Below are 19570 nucleotides of genomic sequence, written 5' to 3'. Positions count from 1 at the left end.
TCCCTTCCAGCGTATCTACCACTCCTCCCAGTTTAGTATCATCCGCAAATTTGCTGAGAGTGCAATCCACACCATCCTCCAGATCATTTATGAAGATATTGAACAAAACAGGCCCCAGGACCGACCCTTGGGGTACTCCACTTGACACCGGCTGCCAACTAGACATGGAGCCATTGATCACTACCCGTTGAGCCCGACAATCTAGCCAGCTTTCTACCCACCTTGTAGTGCATTCATCCAGCCCATACTTCCTTAACTTGCTGACAAGAATACTGTGGGAGACCGTGTCAAAAGCTTTGCTAAAGTCAAGAAACAATACATCCACTGCTTTCCCTTCATCCACAGAACCAGTAATCTCATCATAGAAGGCGATTAGATTAGTCAGGCATGACCTTCCCTTGGTGAATCCATGCTGGCTGTTCCTGATCACTTTCCTCTCATGCAAGTGCTTCAGGATTGATTCTTTGAGGACCTGCTCCATGATTTTTCCAGGGACTGAAGTGAGGCTGACTGGCCTGTAGTTCCCAGGATCCTCCTTCTTCCCTTTTTTAAAGATTGGCACTACATTAGCCTTTTTCCAGTCATCCGGGACTTCCCCGATTCGCCACAAGTTTTCAAAGATAATGGCCAATGGCTCTGCAATCACAGCCGCCAGTTCCTTCAGCACTCTCGGATGCAACTCGTCCGGCCCCATGGACTTGTGCACATCCAGCTTTTCTAAATAGTCCCTAACCACCTCTATCTCCACAGAGGGCTGTCCATCTCTTCCCCATTTTGTGATGCCCAGCGTAGCAGTCTGGGAGCTGGCCTTGTTAGTGAAAACAGAGGCAAAAAAAGCATTGAGTACATTAGCTTTTTCCACATCCTCTGTCACTAGTTTGCCTCCCTCATTCAGTAAGGGGCCCACACATTCCTTGGCTTTCTTCTTGTTGCCAACATACCTGAAGAAACCCTTCTTGTTACTCTTGACATCTCTGGCTAGCTGCAGCTCCAGGTGCGATTTGGCCCTCCTGATAACATTCCTACATGCCCGAGCAATATATCTACAGACAACATATCTACAGACAATGTTTGCAGATCGGATGCGGATACAAATTTTGTGTCCATGCAGGGCCCTACAAATGACACTGAAGGACTGATAAGAAGTAGGAGGAGAACCAAGAGAAGACAGTGCTATAGAAACCAAGGTGGTAGGGGGACAGGATTCAATGTGAGAGTAATTATTGGTTTTGAAGAGTACAAAGGAAAAGGATGGAATAGAAATCACTAGATTTGGGAAAGAAAAAGATAGTTAGACATCATGAAAGAACACGCTTGGTAGAGTGCAGAGGGAGGAAGCTGGATGGAGAGGAGAGAGGATTCAGTGAGATAAGGAAGTAAAATCAAGGGCTGTAATAGCCCATTCAGGACGTAAAGAGAAGTAGAACAGTTGTTGGAGGGGCAATTGGGTGCAAAAGCTGTTTGGGTTTTGTATTTATTTATTTATTTTTACAATGAAAGAATACTGGAGCCTAGGTTGTAGTTTGAGTGGAAGGAGTCAGATTATAAGGATAGGTTGAGGGTGAAGCAGATAAAATTGAGGGTACAGCTTGTGGTAAGGGAAACAGAATTAAGTGAATGACCATCAGTCAGTGACAGAAGGGAAAGGGTGCGAGGAGGGAAAGAAACAGTGATGAGATGATAGCACTTGGACACAAATGTGATGCATGAGCGATAGACGTAAGGGTAGAGGGAAAGTGATCAAATCTGAACTGGTTGATGATCAAGTCATTGCAATCCTGAGAAGAATCCTAGGGAAAAGGAGCCTGAGGATAGAGTGGAGGGGGACAAACGATGGGAGTTGTAGAGTGGATCATAATGGGGGAAGAAAAGAGAACAGCTGTTCATGGAAGATAACCCTGAAGGAGGAAAGGGTGAATTTGTAGTGGAGGAAGTCTATGTGATCCAGATTTTCTCCACAGATTTTCATCAGCACAGGACTTGGATGGAGGAAGTGGTTGATGGTTATTTAAGTGGATGGTGCAACGGGAGAGGGACAAAAATATTAAGGGTGAAGAGAGTGATTTTGGGAGAGTCAACTACAAAGTCAGTGGAGGTGAGTGAGAGAAATGGAGGGGACTCACAACTGCTAAGAATTCAGGGATGTTTATGAATTTGGGATCATGGAAGGGATGGGGGGACGGTGGGCAATATTATAAGAGATATATAGGTCAGGGAGACTGTCTCCTTATTCCATTAAACAAATGGGAATTATGTTCTCCCATTTTTTTACAGGATAATACATTTGGTACACAAAAACATTACCTTAAACTCAATACTATGTTAATAAGTTAGAAGAAGTAAATAGTCTCACTGTCACTGGGTTTATTTAACTAATTCATTATAGTAGAAAAGGTGAGGCTGCCGTTCTTAACTACCTATAGTTGGGCATTTTTGCAAATTAACAAACTTCAGTCTGAAACATTAATGGGAGGCAGGATTTTTTCCCCTAGAAATATTATGGTAACAATAAGGACTTTTAGCTCTTTCATTCTCTTACACTTAAATGTTGCAATGGCTGGGGTTTGAAGTGTTCTTAAAACAGTGAATAAGTGACTTAAATGAGTTTTCTTTTATTAAGTTCTCTGTTAGATTGTTCAGATGCAGTTATGGGTCAGCTAGCAAGTAGATTTTGTATGGGGGCAAAAAAATTCAGAACTATACTGTTCCTTTGGTGGTTCTTCAAACCCAGTCTATCCTGTGATGCAGAGTCCCTTAAAAAGAATCCAGAGGGTTAGAAGGGACCACAAGGGCCATCTAGTGTGAACCCCTACCAAGATGTAGGATTTGTTGTGTCTAAACCTATGGTGGGCAACCTGCGGCCTGCTGCAACAATTTGTTTACATTGACCGTCTGCAGCTCCCAGTGGCTGCACCTGCTCATGCTCAAATAAATTGGTTAGTCTCTAAGGTGCCACAAGTACTCCTTTTCTTTTTACAAATAGCTATCGTCTTCATTTCAGTCTTTCTGGGGTGAAGCCCATGTGACTTGGTTTTATCCTTGACAGTACTCCTCTCAGGTTTGCTACCATATATGAATGTGATATAAATCCTTAAAAGCCAAAAAACATAGTAGTTGTTGATATTTAAGAATAGTCCACCCTTGTGATGAACTTGACTAAGTATCTGTGATAGTGCCCCCCATAAGGCTTTATGGAAATATGCTTATGAATGTATATATATGACATAACTGGAATATGTTTTGCGCTACATATGCCATGTAACATGTCTTTGTAGAGGTTATGATCTACTGAATCTATTAATCCTATTTGTATGCAAGTGTCATTTTTGTGTTCGAAGTTATGTATATTGGTTGTATACTTGTTTGATTCTAAGTAGGTTTTAGTGAAGCAGTTGGTCAGCTTCCTGAGAAAAGACTGTTCTCAGTAAAAATGCCCAATCAAGAAGCCCTTAAGCCAACAATGAACTTGGAGATGCCAATCCACATCTGAGCTTTCCCAGGAATGTGGCTTGGCTTGCATGAACTCAGTCATGCATGGACATGTGACTTGCTCAGGTGACTCCAAAACTCCATTTTGTAGCTAGGCTTTGCATAGGAGAGAGGAGGGGGTCTCCACCCACAAGAGAAAGTCTATTTAAACCCCTGAGAGACCCCTCCATTTTGTCTTTAGCTGGCTAAAGAGAGAGCCTCTCCACCCGCAGAGATACCTGAAAGAAACTGGAACAAAGGATAGTAACTACAGGGGGTGTGAGTGATTGCTGGACCCAGACTAGAAGGAGATTAGTCTATAAAAGAAAGCTTACTGGAACTGGTGAGGTTTTTATCTGTATTCAGTTTTATTACCGTACTAGACATAGACTTGCGTGTTGTATTTTATTTTGCTTGGTAATTCACTTTGTTCTGTCTGTTACTACTTGGAACCACTTAAATCCTACTTTCTGTATTTAATAAAATCACTTTTTACTTATTAATTAACCCAGAGTATGTATTAATACCGGGGAGGGGGGTGGGCACAAACAGCTGTGCATATCTCTCTGTCAATGTTACAGAGGGCGAACAATTTATAAGTTTACCCTGTATAAGCTTTATATAGGGTAAAACAGATTTATTCAGGGTTTCGACCCCATTGGGAATGGGGCATATGAGTGTCTAGGACAGGAACACTTCTGTAAGCTGCTTTCAGTTAAGCCTACAGCTGTTAGGGGACGTGGTTCAGACCTGGGTCTGGGTTTGCAGCAGGCTAGGAGGTCTGGCTCAAACCCGGCAGGGTGGGCACTGAAGTCCTAAGCTGACTGAGCTGGAAAGCAGGAGCAGAAGTAGTCTTGGCACATCAGTTGGCAGCCTGCAAGGGGGGTTCTGTGATCCAACCCGTCACAGTATCCTTAAGTGTTTCTTTCCTCCTTCTGATTAAGCAGCACCTGCTGTGTTCTAAAGGGAGAGGTGGTGGCAGGTTCTGATGGGTGTATCAAATTTCAAAATTATATCTCAAAAGGCCACTTTTGAATAGCTGAAATACCATGACAAACGCTAATGGTGTGACCATGATAGAAAGGTCAGAGTTCACATTTGGGATATTTCTTAGTTAAGCAGTCTAATGAATGAGTCTACCATCTTTCAAAATTCCATCTCAATAGGTATGTAGAGATTAATTCAGCCACTCACCTTGTTTACAGGGTCTGAATTGTACTGAATGCATGACTTTCTACTAATCAGCTAGATAGGGTATTTACACAAAGATTTTCTAATGTGGGATATGTTTAAATGTCTGTGCTCTCTGCTTGCACAGATTGTTCTACTCATTGTTTGACTTTCTTTAAAAAACAGAAATCGCCTGCCAAGAAGCTGAGCCACGCAATTAGTAAATCTCTTGGTTGTGTGCCCACTAGAGAACCACCTCATCCTGTATTTCCTGAACAGCCAGAGAAGCCACTTGATCTTGCTCATATAGTGTGAGTATCCATTTGTATGTATCTTTCATTTAATCAAAACTTAAAGCTAAATCGATACCAAAGTAGCTGTTTGTGGGTGTATTTGACTGCAGAATTTGAGTTTTTTAGTTCCATTTGGATTCACCATGGAGTTTTTAAGAGATGTGGTTTTATAAGTCAGAAAGGATCCCTTAAACACATTTATCATTTTACATGAGTTTGTTCTCTGGAAAAATGTTAAATAAGTAAATGGGCTAGATGGACCTTTGGTCTGACCCAGTATGGCTGTTCTTATGTTCTTAAATAAATACTTTGTTTGTAGAAGAATGACTGCCACATAATGTATAGGTAATCATCATCATCATGTTCCCATTATGCCTCTGGCATTTAGGGCAGCAACGAAGCTCTCCACTCCTGTCTGTTTCTGGGATGTCTTTCAATGGTTCCCCAGCTGTGCCCCAGGTTTTTCAGCTCAGTTTCCACAGCTCTTCGTCATGTTGTTTTCAGTCAGCCTTGTTTTCACCTTCAAGTGTCTATCTTATTGCTGTTCTGGTGATGGAATCAGTTTCCATCAGAAGCACATGGCCAATCCATCTCCAACGCCTTCTGGCAATGATGGTGCTTATATCCTCTTGGCTGCACTGTGTCAATAGATCTTGGTTTGGGATTGTTCTGGGCCAAAAGATACGGAGGATTTTTTCCAAGGCAGATTGTATGAAATAAAGACAGTTTAGATATATCATACTTTCTCATTGAAAGTACACAGCTCTAATAAACCTTCAGTTTGGTTTTGGTGTTGTGTTTTGAGGATTTCCAGACTGTATTTAAGCTCCTGAAGGTGTTCCTGGCTTTATTGATTTTGTTCCGGATGTCCTCGCTTGTTCCACCATCCTGGCTGATGGTGCTGCCCAAGTATGTGAATGTTTCTACATTGGTGAGAACATAATCCTCTCTCCGTATTGGCGATAGTGAGGCAATATTAAAGGTCATGATATCTGTCTTATTGCAGTCGATTTTCAGTATGAGTATGTTTATTTATAGATAATGTATTTTCTGGATTTTATCCATATATTTTATTATATTCTGTCTGTGCTTATTTATTAAGAATTCAGTTTTGCAAAGTACTGACTATCCTCAGAACTCACATGCTTGAATGGGAGTTGAGCTACTCAGAGCCATGTCAGATCAGGTCCCATCTTATTTATTTTGCTTTACATTAGACTCCATAAGCAGCATCACTTGTCCCATAACCTCAGCTGTGCAGAACACAATGCCATCCACAGCCTCAGAAACAACTGTGACATCATAATCAAAAAGGCTGACAAAAGAGGTGCTGTCATCATCATAAATAGGTCGGAATACGAACAAGAGGCTGCTAGGCAGCTCTTGAACACCACCTTCTACAAGCCATTACCCTCTGATCCCACTGAGGGTTACCAAAAGCAACTACAGCATTTGCTCAAGAAACTCCCTGAAAAAGCACAAGAACAAATCTGCACAGACACACCCCTAGAACTCCAAGCAGGGGTATTCTATCTGCTACCTAAGATCCATAAACCTGGAAATCCTGGGCACCCCATCATCTCAGACATTGGCACCCTGACAGCAGGATTGTCTGGCTATGTAGACTCCCTCCTCAGGCCCTACGCTACCAGGACTCCTAGCTATCTTTGAGACACCACTGACTTCCTGAGGAAACTACAATCCATCGGTGATCTTCCTGAAAACACCATCCTGGCCACTATAGATGTAGAAGCCCTCCACACCAACATTCCACACAAAGATGGACTACAAGCCATCAGGAACATTATCCCCGATAATGTCACGGCAAACCTGGTGGCTGAACTTTGTGACTTTGTCCTCACCCATAACTATTTCACATTTAGGGGCTATGGGTACCCGCATGGCCCCACAGTATGCCAACTTTTTTATGGCTGACTTAGAAAAACGCTTCCTCAGCTCTCGTCCCCTAATGCCCCTACTCTACTTGCGCTACATTGATGACATCTTCATCATCTGGACCCATGGAAAAGAAGCCCTTGAGGAATTCCACCATGATTTCAACAATTTCCATCCCACCATCAACCTCAGCTGGACCAGTCCACACAAGAGATCCACTTCCTGGACATTATGGTGCTAATAAGCGATGGTCACATAAACACCACCCTATACCGGAAACCTACTGACCACTATACTTACCTACATGCCTCCAGCTTTCATCCCGACCACACCACACGATCCATTGTCTACAGCCAAGCTCTATGATACAACTGCATTTCCTCCAACCCCTCAGACAGAGACAAACACCTACAAGATCTCTGTCAAGCTTTCTTAAAACTACAATACCCACCTGCGGAAGTAAAGAAACAGATTGATAGAGCCAGAAGAGTTCCCAGAAGTTACCTACTACAGGACAGGCCTAACAAAGAAAATAACAGAACGCCACTAGCCGTCACCTTCAGCCCCCAACTAAAACCTCTCCAACGCATCATCAGGGATCTACAACCTATCCTGAAGGATGACCCATCACTCTCAGAGATCTTGGGAGACAGGCCAGTCCTTGCTTACAGACAGCCCCCCAGCCTGAAGGAAATACTCACCAGCAATCACATACCATACAACAGAACCACTAACCCAGGAGCTTATCCTTGCAACAAAGCCCGTTGCCAGCTGTGTCCACATATCTATTCAGGGGACACCATGATAGGGCCTAATCACATCAGCCACGCTATCAGAGACTCATTCACCTGCACATCTGCCAATGTGATGTATGCCATCATGTGCCAGCAGTGCTCCTCTGCCATGTACATTGGCCAAACTGGACAGTCTCTACATAAAAGAATAAATGGACACAAATCAGAAGTCAAGAATTATAACATTCAAAAACCAGTCGGAGAACACTTCTATCTCTTTGGTCACTCGATCACAGACCTAAAAGTGGCAATTCTTCAACAAAAAAACTTCAAAAACAGACTCCAACGAGAGACTGCTGAATTGGAATTAATTTGCAAACTGGATACAATTGACTTAGGCTTGAATAAAGACTGGGAGTGGATGTGTCATTACACAAAGTAAAACTATTTCCCCATGTTTATTTCCTCCCTCACCCCCGACCCGCTATTCTTCAGACGTTCTTGTCAACTGCTGGAAATGGTCCACCTTGATTATCACTACAAAAGGTTTTTTTTCTCTCCTGCTGGTAAGAGCTCATCTTACCTGACCATTCTTGTTACAGTGTGTATGGTAACACCCATTGTTTCATGTTCTCTCTGTACATAAATCTCCCCACTGTATTTTCCACTGCATGCATCTGATGAAGTGAGCTGTAGCCCACGAAAGCTTATGCTCAAATAAATTTGTTAGTCTCTAAGGTGCCACAAGTACTCCTTTTCTTTTTGCGGATACAGACTAACACATCTGCTACTCTGAAACCTGTCATAAACAAAACTGTCATTTAAAGCCTGTAACTATTTCCGAGTTCATATTTTATAGAACGCTCTTAAAGTATCTGATGGTGGTGGTTGACCCTGAGCCTGGTGTAAAATTGTGGCTTGCTGTGGACCTTGACTTCACGAGTTATTTATTTTTGTCTCACTGATTGGTCTCCTATGCTTTTCTGTTCAGTGGTGTTATCTCTATGGTTTCAGTGTGGCTTTATTGTGAAGTTGGCAGAATGGTTTTACCAAAAACACATTGTCGTATTGTTACAATTTGGACAGATCTGTGACCAATCTTTTATTTTTGCTTCTTTATCTTATCAGTTCTGGACATCAAAATCAGAATTCATGAGATAATTGAAATTGTGTCAGCATATACATGTAATAAGCTTGACTGTAAAGAGACAATAGTTAATACCACACTAACTTTTGCAAAAGTCACAGGTTTTTCATGTCTGCAAAAATTAAGCAAAATGATTCAGAGAAAAACAAGGGAAGAGAAGCATAGCTATGGGGACATAATTTATATAAAACTGAGGACTCCAGTTTCATACAATATTCAGTAAGGACACCAACACTGCAGCTTTAAGACTGAATTAAGTTAGTACCATTGCTGTTTTCATTTGTCCTTGTCAGAAAGACAGATTCATCTTAAGAGGTTTTCTCTTCTTTTTACAGTCTCTGAATTGAAAACCAAGATATCCAAATTTTAGTGTCTCTGTCTTTGAAAGCTTAATATTAAAAGGTTCCACTTTGACCTTAGAATCTGTGACAAAGTTCCTGCTCTACCTTGGTGGGTCTTGGGCTTGTTGGCGGATTTGCTCGCCTTGGAGCATCACGGCAGCCCTCAGCTTGGCCGTTTTTCTGAACCCACAGTCCAGGTCGACTACTCCTGTGTCTGACGAGGAATTGGGAGGATTTGGGGGGAACCCAGGCCTGCCCTCTACTCCGAGTTCCAGCCCAGGGCCCTGTGGAATGCAGCTGTCTAGAGTGTCTCGTGGAACAGCTGTGCAACAGCTACAACTCCCTGGGCTATTTCCCCATGGCCTCCTCCCAACACCTTCTTTATCCTCACCACAGGACCTTCCTCCTGGTGTCTGATAATGCTTGTACACCTCAGTCCTCCAACAGTCCGCGTTTTCACTCTCAGCTCCTAGTGCCTCTTGCTCCCAGCTCCTCACATGCACACCACAAACTGAAGTGAGCTCCTTTTTAAAATCCAGGTGTCCAGCCTTCCTTAATTGAGTCTAGCAGCTTCTTGACTGGCTGCAGGTGTTCTAATCAGCCTGTCTTAATTGTCTCCAGAAGGTTCCTGATTGTTCTGGAACCTTTCCTGTTACCTTACCCAGGGAAAAGGGACCTGCTTAGCCCAGGGCTAATATATCTGCCTTCTATTACTCTCCTATAGCCATCTGGCCCAACCCTGTCACAAATCATAGAATATCAGCATTGGAAGAGACCTCAGGAGGTCATCTAGTCCAACCCCCTGCTCAAAGCAGGACCAATCCCCAACTAAATCATCCCAGCCAGGGCTTTGTCAAGCCTGACCTTGAAAACCTCTAAGGAAGGAGATTCCACCACCTCCCTAGATAACCCATTCCAGTGCTTCACCACCCTCCTAGTGAAAAAGTTTTTCCTAACATCTAACCTAAACTTCCCCCACTGCAACTTGAGACCATTACTCCTTGTTCTGTCATCTGGTACCACTGAGAACAGTCTAGATCCATTCTCTTTGGAACCTCCCTTCAGGTAGTTGAAAGCAGCTATCAAATACCCCCTCATTCTTCTCTTCTGCAGAATAAACAATCCCAGTTCCCCCAACCTCTCCTCATAAGTCATGTGCTCCAGCCCCCTAATCATTTTTGTTGCCCTCCGCTGGACTCTTTCCAATTTTTCCACATCCTTCTTGTAGTGTGGGGCCCAAAACTGCACACAGTACTCCAGATGAGGCCTCACCAATGTCGAATAGAGGGGAATGATCACGTCCCTTGCGCTGCTGGCAATGCCCCTACTTATACAGCCCAAGATGCAGTGAGCTTTCTTGGCAACAATGGCACACTGTTGACTCATATCCAGCTTCTCGTCCACTGTGACCCCCTAAGTCCTTTTCTGCAGAACTGCTGCCTAGCTGCTCGGTCCCTAGTCTGTAGCAGTGTATGGGATTCTTCCGTCCTAAGTGCAGGACTCTGCACTTGTCCTTGTTGAACCTCATCAGATTTCTTTTGGCCCAATCCTCTAATTTGTCTAGGTCCCTCTGTATCCTGCTCCTACCCTCCATCGTATCTACCACTCCTCCCAGTTTAGTGTCATCTCCAAACTTGCTGAGGGTGCAGTCCACACCATTCTCCAGATCATTAATTAAGATATTGAACAAAACCCGCCCCAGGACCAACCCTTGGGGCACTCCGCTTGATACCAGCTGCGAACTAGACATGGAGCCATTGATCACTACCCATTGAGCCCGACGACCTAGCCAGCTTTCTATCCATCTCATAGTCCATTCATCCAATCCATACTTCTTTAACTTGCTGGCAAGAATACTGTGGGAGACCATATCAAAAGCTTTGCTAAAGTCAAGGAATAACACATCTACTGCTTTCCCCTCATCCACTGAGCCAGTTATCTCGTCACAGAAGGCAATTAAGTTAGTCAGGCATGACTTGCCCTTGGTGAATCCATGCTGACTGTTCCTGATCACTATCCTCTCCTTTAAGTGCTTCAGAACTAATTCCTTGAGGACCTGCTCCATGATTTTTCCAGGGACTGAGGTGAGGCTAACTGGCCTGTAGTTCCCCAGATCCTTCTCCTTCCCTTTTTTAAAGATGGACACTACATTAGCCTTTTTCCAGTCATTCAGGATCTCCCCTGATCACCATGAGTTTTCAAAGATAATGGCCAATGGCTCTGCAATCACATCCGCCAGCTCCTTTAGCACCATTGGTTGCAGTGTATCCAGTCCCATGGGCTTGTGCTCGTCCAGCTTTTCTAAATAGTCCTGAATCACTTCTGTCTCCACAGAGGGCTGAAAGAAAAGGAGGACTTGTGGCACCGTAGAGACTAAACAATTTATTTGAGCATAAGATTTCGTGAGCTACAGCTCACTTCATCGGATGCTGGTCACCTCCTCCCCACGTTGTGCTGCCCAGTGCAGCAGTCTGGGAGCTGACCTTGTTCATGAAGACAGGGGCAAAAAAAGCATTGACTACATTAGCTTTTTCCAAATCCTCTGTCACTAGCTTGCCTCCCTCATTCAGTAAGGGGCCCACACTTTCCTTGACTTTCTTCTTGTTGCTAACACCTGAAGAAACCCTTCTTGTTACTCTTAACATCTCTTGCTAGCTGCAACTCCAAGTGTGATTTGGCTTTCCTGATTTCACTCCTGCATGCCTGAGCAATAATTTTATACTCCTCCCTGGTCTTTTGTGCAATCTTCCACTTCTTGTAAGCTTCTTTTTTGTGTTTAAGATCAGCAAGGATTTCACTGTTAAGCCAAGCTGGTCGCCTGCCATATTTACTATTCTTTCTGCACATCGGGATGGTTTGTTCCTGTAACCTCAATAAGATTTCTTTAAAATACAGCCAGCTCTCCTGGACTCCTTTCCCCCTCATGTTATTCTCCCATGCCTTGTGATTTTGATTGACTGGCCCTTTTATCATCCCCTTTTAACAGTTCTGACAATCATCAAAGAAGAGCTGGAGGCTAGTCAGTCAAAATACAGAATATTGGAAAGGTGAGAGTAGTACAATAGTGATGATGGTTATAATATAGTGGAATGCTGATCTGTCTTCCCCTTATAAAGAACACAGAAGATACTCGCAAAAAGAAAAGGAGTACTTGTGGCACCTTAGAGACTAACCAATTTATTTGAGCATGAGCTTTTGTGAGCTACAGCTCACTTCATCGGATGCATACCGTGGAAACTGCCCATGCAGTTGATAGATTTCCACTCCATAGGCTAAATGCAGTGCCTTGCATAATGACAGGTTTCAGAGTAACAGCCGTGTTAGTCTGTATTCGCAAAAAGAAAAGGAGTACAAGGTGCCACAAGTCCTCCTTTTCTTTTTGCGAATACAGAAGATACTGTAGCTTGACATGAATGTAAGTAGGAATAGGAAATGATACGTACTGTAGTCCATTCTTGAACTTTTTGAAAGCTATAGTTTTAAGCTATACTAATTCATTCTTGGCCACATGATTCTTTTCCAGCTTTTGTATCAACTTTTTGTGTCACATGCTTACAGTGGTTTTAACCCTCTGCAGCAGCAGTTGTTGGATTTGACTGAATGGGATATCATTGTTCTACTTTTTTCTGTTAAATTGGGTTTTCATAAAAAGAACATTTCTATTAGTGCTACTCTTCATTTCAGAGTCAGAAGTGGTATGTTATCGTAAATTAATGACTCCCCATGTTAACAAAACAAGCAGGAAGCAAATTGTCCATAATATTAGAAACAATAGTTAACCACATGGACTGGCTGAGACATGTTGTGGAAAACCAGCTTGAGTTGTTTAGCTCTTAGGCAAGGTTTGCTGCTGTGGGGTGCTGCCCAGTCTGGTGGCAAGTGATACTTACTGTCTGCATTGTTTAGATTTTCACATAATTCCAAGATCATCATGGATCAATGTCAGTTCATATTTTCTTCTTTGAATTTTCTCACGAGTTCCTCCATTTTGATACCAGCAAGCTTTTACAACGAAAAAACAGTACTATAACATGTATAACTTCTTGAGAAAGAAGGGCCTTATTCTGTGACTCTACATGAAAAGAATGTATAGAAGTAGTTTCAAGTTAATATGACGGAGTAAATAAAGGTTTCAGGATCTAATTCCAAAACTACCAGTGGAAGTTTTACCAATGGCACAGATTAACAAGTACATTGAATTATTTCTGTCCTCTGCTGGGAGACATTAATTGATTAATGGATCAAATGAATCTGTGCCAAGAACTTATGTAACATTAGTGGTTGAATTTCCCCAATCTTTCTTTATATAAAACACATTCACCATTGGATAGCCTCACTTAGTGCAGCACATTAGCTCCAGCCAGGCCCTGCAATCCATTCCCTTCGAAAAGTGGCCTAATACTACTCAGCCACTCAGATGACATATTATGCTGCAGAACAGCACAGATGGAAACCCTCACAACCAAGACCAGGATCTTTAATTTATTAAATGAAATGCAACTAAATATTTCAAGGATACTTGACCATTTCAGTTTTCTTTCAAGTGGATGTCCAAATTACTGCCAATACCTGTTAACACATTTTTCAACTAATTATCATCCTCTTTAAAGATGATTTCATTTGATCTGTTCTTGCTCTTGCCCAAACATGCAATATCATGTTTCAATTCAAATGAGTACATTGCCATTTAAATAATAACCTAATCTTCAGAGTCAGATATCGAACCTTTGTGAAACCTACAAAACTGCTTATCTTCATACACTTCACTCTTCTGTATAGTTTGTGATATGGGAAACTCCAAAAGTTTTAGACAAGGGATAGTGTAGTCCAATGGCGAGGACACTGGACTGGGTGTCATAAAACCCGGTTCTTCTTCGAGTGCTTGTTCAAGTCGATTCCAAGCAGGTGTGTACGCTCATTTCCCAGCTATCTTTGGTCAGTTGTGAACTAGTCCGCAGCCTTTACAATGTTCATTACTACCTAACAGCTTTGGAACGAAGTATTACATGAAACATTAAATATTAAATCATAGCCCCTTGCCAATGTCATTTATTAAAAATGGGTAACCTTTTTTCTGAGTGCTCCTTAACTGGAAAACTTCAACAAGTTTAAATCTGAGTAAAATAATATTGACTGTCTTACAGGTTAAAAGGTAAATAGGCGCTATTTAAAATTTGCAGAAATGTTGAAATCTCATCTGGTGATGTGATGGAATTTAAGTTTATATGGATCATTTTGTAGTGGAAATTTAAAAAGTAATTAACAACCACAATAAAGAAATAATTGTATGCCAATGTGACATTTAATTCCAGCTGCTGTAGTAAACTTTGCCAGTGTTTGTGCTGTTAGCATAAAACTGAACACAATGAGATTGATGGTTTCAGGTAAATGCTTAGTAAACAGTAGCATACATCACAGGAGTGCTTCCTTGTCATTCAGAATACATTCACAGCATCCAAAAGAAACTCAGGGCTAAACCAACCAGGGGGATAAAAATGCATCTAAATTGAAGAGAAGGACCAGATTTTTTGTAGGTTATGGAGGAAGCAGGAGCAACATTTGGTAACAGCATTGGTATGAGGGGAAAGAGGGGGTGGAGACAAATTATGCCCAGTTTGTGAACCTGATTGATAGGGAGGAATGGTGTTTACTACAGTGGAGAATGGAAATGGAAAAGGTTTAGGGGAAAAGTATCATAGAATCATAGAATAACAGAGTTGGAAGGGACCTCTGGAGGCCATCTAGTCCAACCCCCTGCCCAGAGCAGGACCAATCCCAACTAAATCATCCCAGCCAGGGCTTTGTCAAGCCTGACCTTAAAAACTTCCAAGGAAGGGGATTCCACCACCTCCCTAGGTAACGCATTCCAGTGTTTCACCACCCTCCTAGTGAAAAAGTTTTTCCTAATATCCAACCTAAATCTCCCCCACTGCAACTTGAGACCATTACGCCTTGTCCTGTCATCTGCTATCACTGAGAGTAGTCTAGATCCATCCTCTTTGGATCCACCTTTCAGGTAGTTAAAAGCAGCTATCAAATCCCCCCTCATTCTTCTCTTCCATAGACTAAACAATCCCAATTCCCTCAGCCTCTCCGCATAAGTCATGGGTTCCAGACCCGTAATCATTTTTGTGCCCTTCGCTGGACTCTCTCCAATTTCTCCACATCCTTCTTGTAGTGTGGGGCCCGAAACTGGACGCAGTACTCCAGATGAGGCCTCATCAATGTTGAATAGAGAGGAACGATCACGTCCCTCGATCTGCTGGCAATGCCCCTACTTATAGATCCCAAAATGCCATTGGCCTTCTTGGCAACAAGGGCACACTGTTGACTCATATCCAGCTTCTCGTCCACCGTCACCCCTAGATCCTTCTTTGCAGAACTGCTGCCTAGCCATTTGGTCCCTAGTCTGTAAGTAAGCTTTGCTTGAACCATATCTAGCTTAAGCTAGTGGCAGGCCATCATTGTATTATCAGTAGTTAGACTGTGGGACTGAACTGAGGGAAACAAGTCAAATGAGAAAAGGACTATAAATTTTGAATAGATATTGATTTGTTGGCCTGTTCTTTCATTCCGTATCCCTTCTAAAAATATTTGTCCAGTCCTTGGTCAACTCTTGTTTTTACAGTAACCAGCTCTTCTCTCTGAGCAGACTGGTTCTCACTCTACTCCCTTGCAATCCTTGCCATCATTGTCAACAGTTAAAATCCCTTTCTTCTTTTGCATTCTTCCTCTTTCAAATCCCTTGACCCATGACTTTGAATCAAGTTTAAACTCCTTGTCTTTCTCTTGAAGAGATACAGCTACACTCTTGCCTACATCTCAGCCCACATATCTTCCTAGGGTACTCTTCTCCTCCATTCTCCCTGTGCACTTCACTTTGCACAAGCCTCTTATCTAACTGCTCCCTTCATTTCTTTCTTCCACTCTTGACTTCACACCATCTGCCATGCTGTCTGGAATAACCTCCTTTATTTTCTGCAACATTCATCCAACCCTTCTTTTTCAGTTGCTCAGAACTTTAGTCTACATTTCTCATATTTGTTCACAGCTCAGAGATGACGTTTTTAGGAATAGTAGGCAAAATTAGTGAATCCATTTTTTGTTTGAATCAGAAATTCTGCACTCTAAGTGAAAACAGTTGAATCTGGAAACTTGGATTTTTGTCTGTTTCACTGAGACTTAAAGGGCAGATTTAAAGAAAAGACGCTCAGTGCTATTAATGGTATGAAAAATTAAATTCAGCAATTGCATGCGCAGTAGGACTTTTCAGTTTTATGAAATATATACCTCTACCCCGATATAACGCAGATCTCGGGAGCCAAAAAATCTTACCGCGTTATAGGTGAAACCGCGTTCTATCGAACTTGCTTTGGCCTCGAGCATTTCCACTATTAATACAGTATTTGACACAAGAAGTTTTATTCTTGGTGTTGTTTTAGAAAGGGCGCATCTGATGTCATCCTTCACGTGAAGCCCGGGGTTGGGGCTTGCAGCCACGTGTCCCTGTCGGGGTCGGGGCTCGCAGCCGCAGGGTCAGGGCTTGCAGATGCGCAGGGGTTGGACTAGACTAATTCTAGAGGAGTTAATTCATGTGTCGATAACTCTGCACTAAAGACAGCCAAAGAGGGGTAAAAATTAAGAGAGTTGGTTGGGGGAGTGGGACAGATGGCACAATGGGACTTTTAGAAGACAGAGCGATGCTTTAATAGCAGCCAGAGAGGAGGTTGAAGTTGAAGTCAGTTAGAGAATCAGTGCAGAAAAAGGATTCTTTCCTTAAATTACAAAAGGTTTTTAATCTACTTTATTTTCAGTTTGCTAATGCAAAGTACTGTTATAATTATCTCCTTGTTTCTGTCTGTCAGTGAGGTAACGTTAGCACACCATCTACTTCTGATTTGCGATAAGTCTAAAGTTTTTGTTTTTCATAATTTTTGTCTAAACAAGCTGCTGAAGTTGAGACACATCAACAATTAGTAAATATTTAAATCCAAATTTGTTGTCAGATATGGCTCATTTTGGGTTGATTTCATAGGTTCTTGTGGGCCAAATTCTTCATACCTTTGCAGCCCCATTTACTTCAGTTTAGGCTGAATATTAGGGAAAGCGTGTTTACAGTGAGATATTAGTTTTTAGAATAACCTCCCCACTTATACAATATGTAGTTTTAGAGGTTAGGATATCGCTTTCTGCTGGAGAGAGAAGGATGGAAAACTTGGTTAACTGACATTGAGAACTAAAAACTGAAATTGTGGAAATATTCTTTGGTATGGAAGGCACTTTGTTTTGGAAATAGAGAATGATGTGTAAATAAAGATGTGTTGAGTTATATCTCAAAATATTTGAAAAGGAATTGAAAGCTTTGTACCTCAGTAAAGCTCCATTTTTCCTTTAACTGTCCCTTCTTGGTTTCTACTGCCAGTCTGCAGAATATTGGGTCAGTTAAGAGCATCTCTCATCAAAAATATATCTTTCAAATACTCAGTGGTAGGAAACTTGTGACAAGTCATCTCAAAGGTAAAGTGACTTGTTTTAAAATACTGTAGGATGCTTCTAAAATAATATTATACATAAGAGTTCCTTTTGAACATTTTCAGAATAACACTCAGAACATCAAAATGTGTGTCCTGATTTCGGTAGTTTAATTAGTTTCCATATATAATAGCAAACATTGCAAGCTATTAGACTTTTTTTTTAAAAAAAAAAGGCATTTTCAGGCCCTTTGACAGAACCACTGTTTAAACTGTACCACCATTATTTAACTGGACAGCACAGTTCTAAAAGATTTAGTGGGCTCTGAATTCTTAACATGTGCTGTATTTATATCTGTGGCACCCACAAGCGATGCAGGAGGGTTAAAAAATGCGCTTAGCAATAAATGGGAGGGCTGGATCAGGTTGTTGGAAACAACAGCTCTATACATCAAAGATAGACTGTATACTTTCACGAACAGAAGTTTGGTCCAATAAAAAATATTGTCTCACTCACCTTGTCTCTCTAATATTCTGGGACCAACACGGCTACAACACTGCACACATACATCAAAGAACAGTAGTTGTAAGACTTTGAAGTTATCCCCTTGCATCATTTAATAATACTTTATTGGGAGACATGTACTGAACTCCCAGATGCTTTTGGATTCAGGGAGTGTGATTTTTGCCAACTGTTAGTACTGAACCAGTGCCTCAGTAGGTTTGCAGAGGGCTTTGTGTTACTGAAGCAGCCACCCTCTGAAGGAGAGCTAAAACTTACCTGACAAAACATTGTCGGCATTTTTTATATTGCCTTCATGTCTAATGTTGGGTTTCCCCTCAATGGCTGTTGGGTGTGAATAAATCAGAGATTTCTTTATAGCTGGGACTAAGCACTTTTCTGTGAAACCTGCCTGTAGAACCTTATCAAAAGGCCTTGCAAGCCTTTTGAGCCAAAGATCCCTCCTTTCAGACTGAACTTACCAATTTCAAACTATTTTTAAGCATTTTCAGTTAAATTTAGTCTAAATTAAAATTTAAAGCTAATTCTGCAATATTGGGCAAAGTCCAGCTGTGCTAGAGGTAGGAACAGCTAACGGAGTCTGTTCTGCCTGCATGAGGACTTAGAGTAAAGCCCAGTTGAAGGTAAAGCAGAAAAGTAAGAAATGTGCTCAGCCTGTCACTTGTCAGTGCAACCGAATATCAAAGATAACCTTCCATAGATTCACAGTTTGACCAGAAGGGGCCTCTAGATCATCTGGTCTGACCTGTAGAACACAGGGCATCACACTTTATCCAGTTGCCCCAATAAGTTGTGTTTGGCTAAAGCATATCTTCCTGAAAGGCATCCAATTTTGATTCAAAGACATCAGGAAAGGGAGAATCTGTCAATTTTTGGCTCTTTTCTGCTCCCATTCCAATTTTTCGGCATCCTTTGAAATATATGGACACCAGAACTGTAAGCAGTATTCCAGTATCTTTCTCACCAAAGCTATATGCAGAGGTCATATAACCTCCCTACCTCTACTCACTACTCCCCTGTTTCTACTTCCAAGAATGGTCTTAGCTCTTTTGGCCACAGCATCACACTTCAATCACTAGAATGCTCTTCCAGCTCCTTGCTCCTTCGTAGGGCTTATCTACACATCATTTGTACCAGTATAACTATTTTGGTTATGGGTGTGATTTTTTTTTTTACTGAAATAGTTAAACTGGTATAGTTCCTGGTGTGGACACAAATATATCGGTATAAAGGTGCCTCAATCGGTATTGCTTATTTCTTTTTCTGTGTGGGAATAGTCCTATTCTTATTGGATAATGCACCTTTATACTGGGGCAACTGCATCTATGGTAGGTGTGGGTAGTACCACATGAACTGTACCAGTATAGTTGAAGCAATACATCTTTTGGGGGTGGTAGGATTCAATTTTGATTATTAACGAGACTTCAAGTAGTACAGAAAGGAAAGTTATATTTACCAAACCAATCTGGGGAGCAGCTAAGAGGCTTGATCTATTCCATCTAGCTCTCAGAAACTCACTCCCTTATA

General features: G+C 41.8%; 1 protein-coding gene across 18 annotated transcripts in view; it reads left to right on the top strand.

Moving 5' to 3' along the window:
• DTNB (dystrobrevin beta) overlaps window positions 1-19570 on the top strand; it is a 380746-nt gene that overhangs the window by 149331 nt on the left and 211845 nt on the right. For 17 of the 18 annotated variants that reach the window (XR_007356069.2, XR_007356070.2, XR_007356076.2 and 14 more), the window contains one exon: window positions 4825-4949. Coding sequence is in view for 4 of the 18 variants with exons in the window: in XM_048846097.2 (XP_048702054.2) it covers window positions 4825-4949 (125 nt within the window). In the remaining 14 variants the exon portion in view is untranslated. Of the gene's footprint in view, window positions 1-3670; window positions 3812-4824; window positions 4950-19570 lie in introns of those variants that run through there. The other variant, XR_012667515.1, reaches the window with a different exon arrangement.

The sequence above is a fragment of the Caretta caretta genome, chromosome 3 (genome assembly GCF_965140235.1).
Source record: "Caretta caretta isolate rCarCar2 chromosome 3, rCarCar1.hap1, whole genome shotgun sequence".
In the NCBI taxonomy this organism is placed as follows: Eukaryota; Metazoa; Chordata; order Testudines; family Cheloniidae; genus Caretta; species Caretta caretta.
Note: the sequence above shows the minus strand (reverse complement) of the source record. Positions and strands in the feature narration are given on the sequence as shown.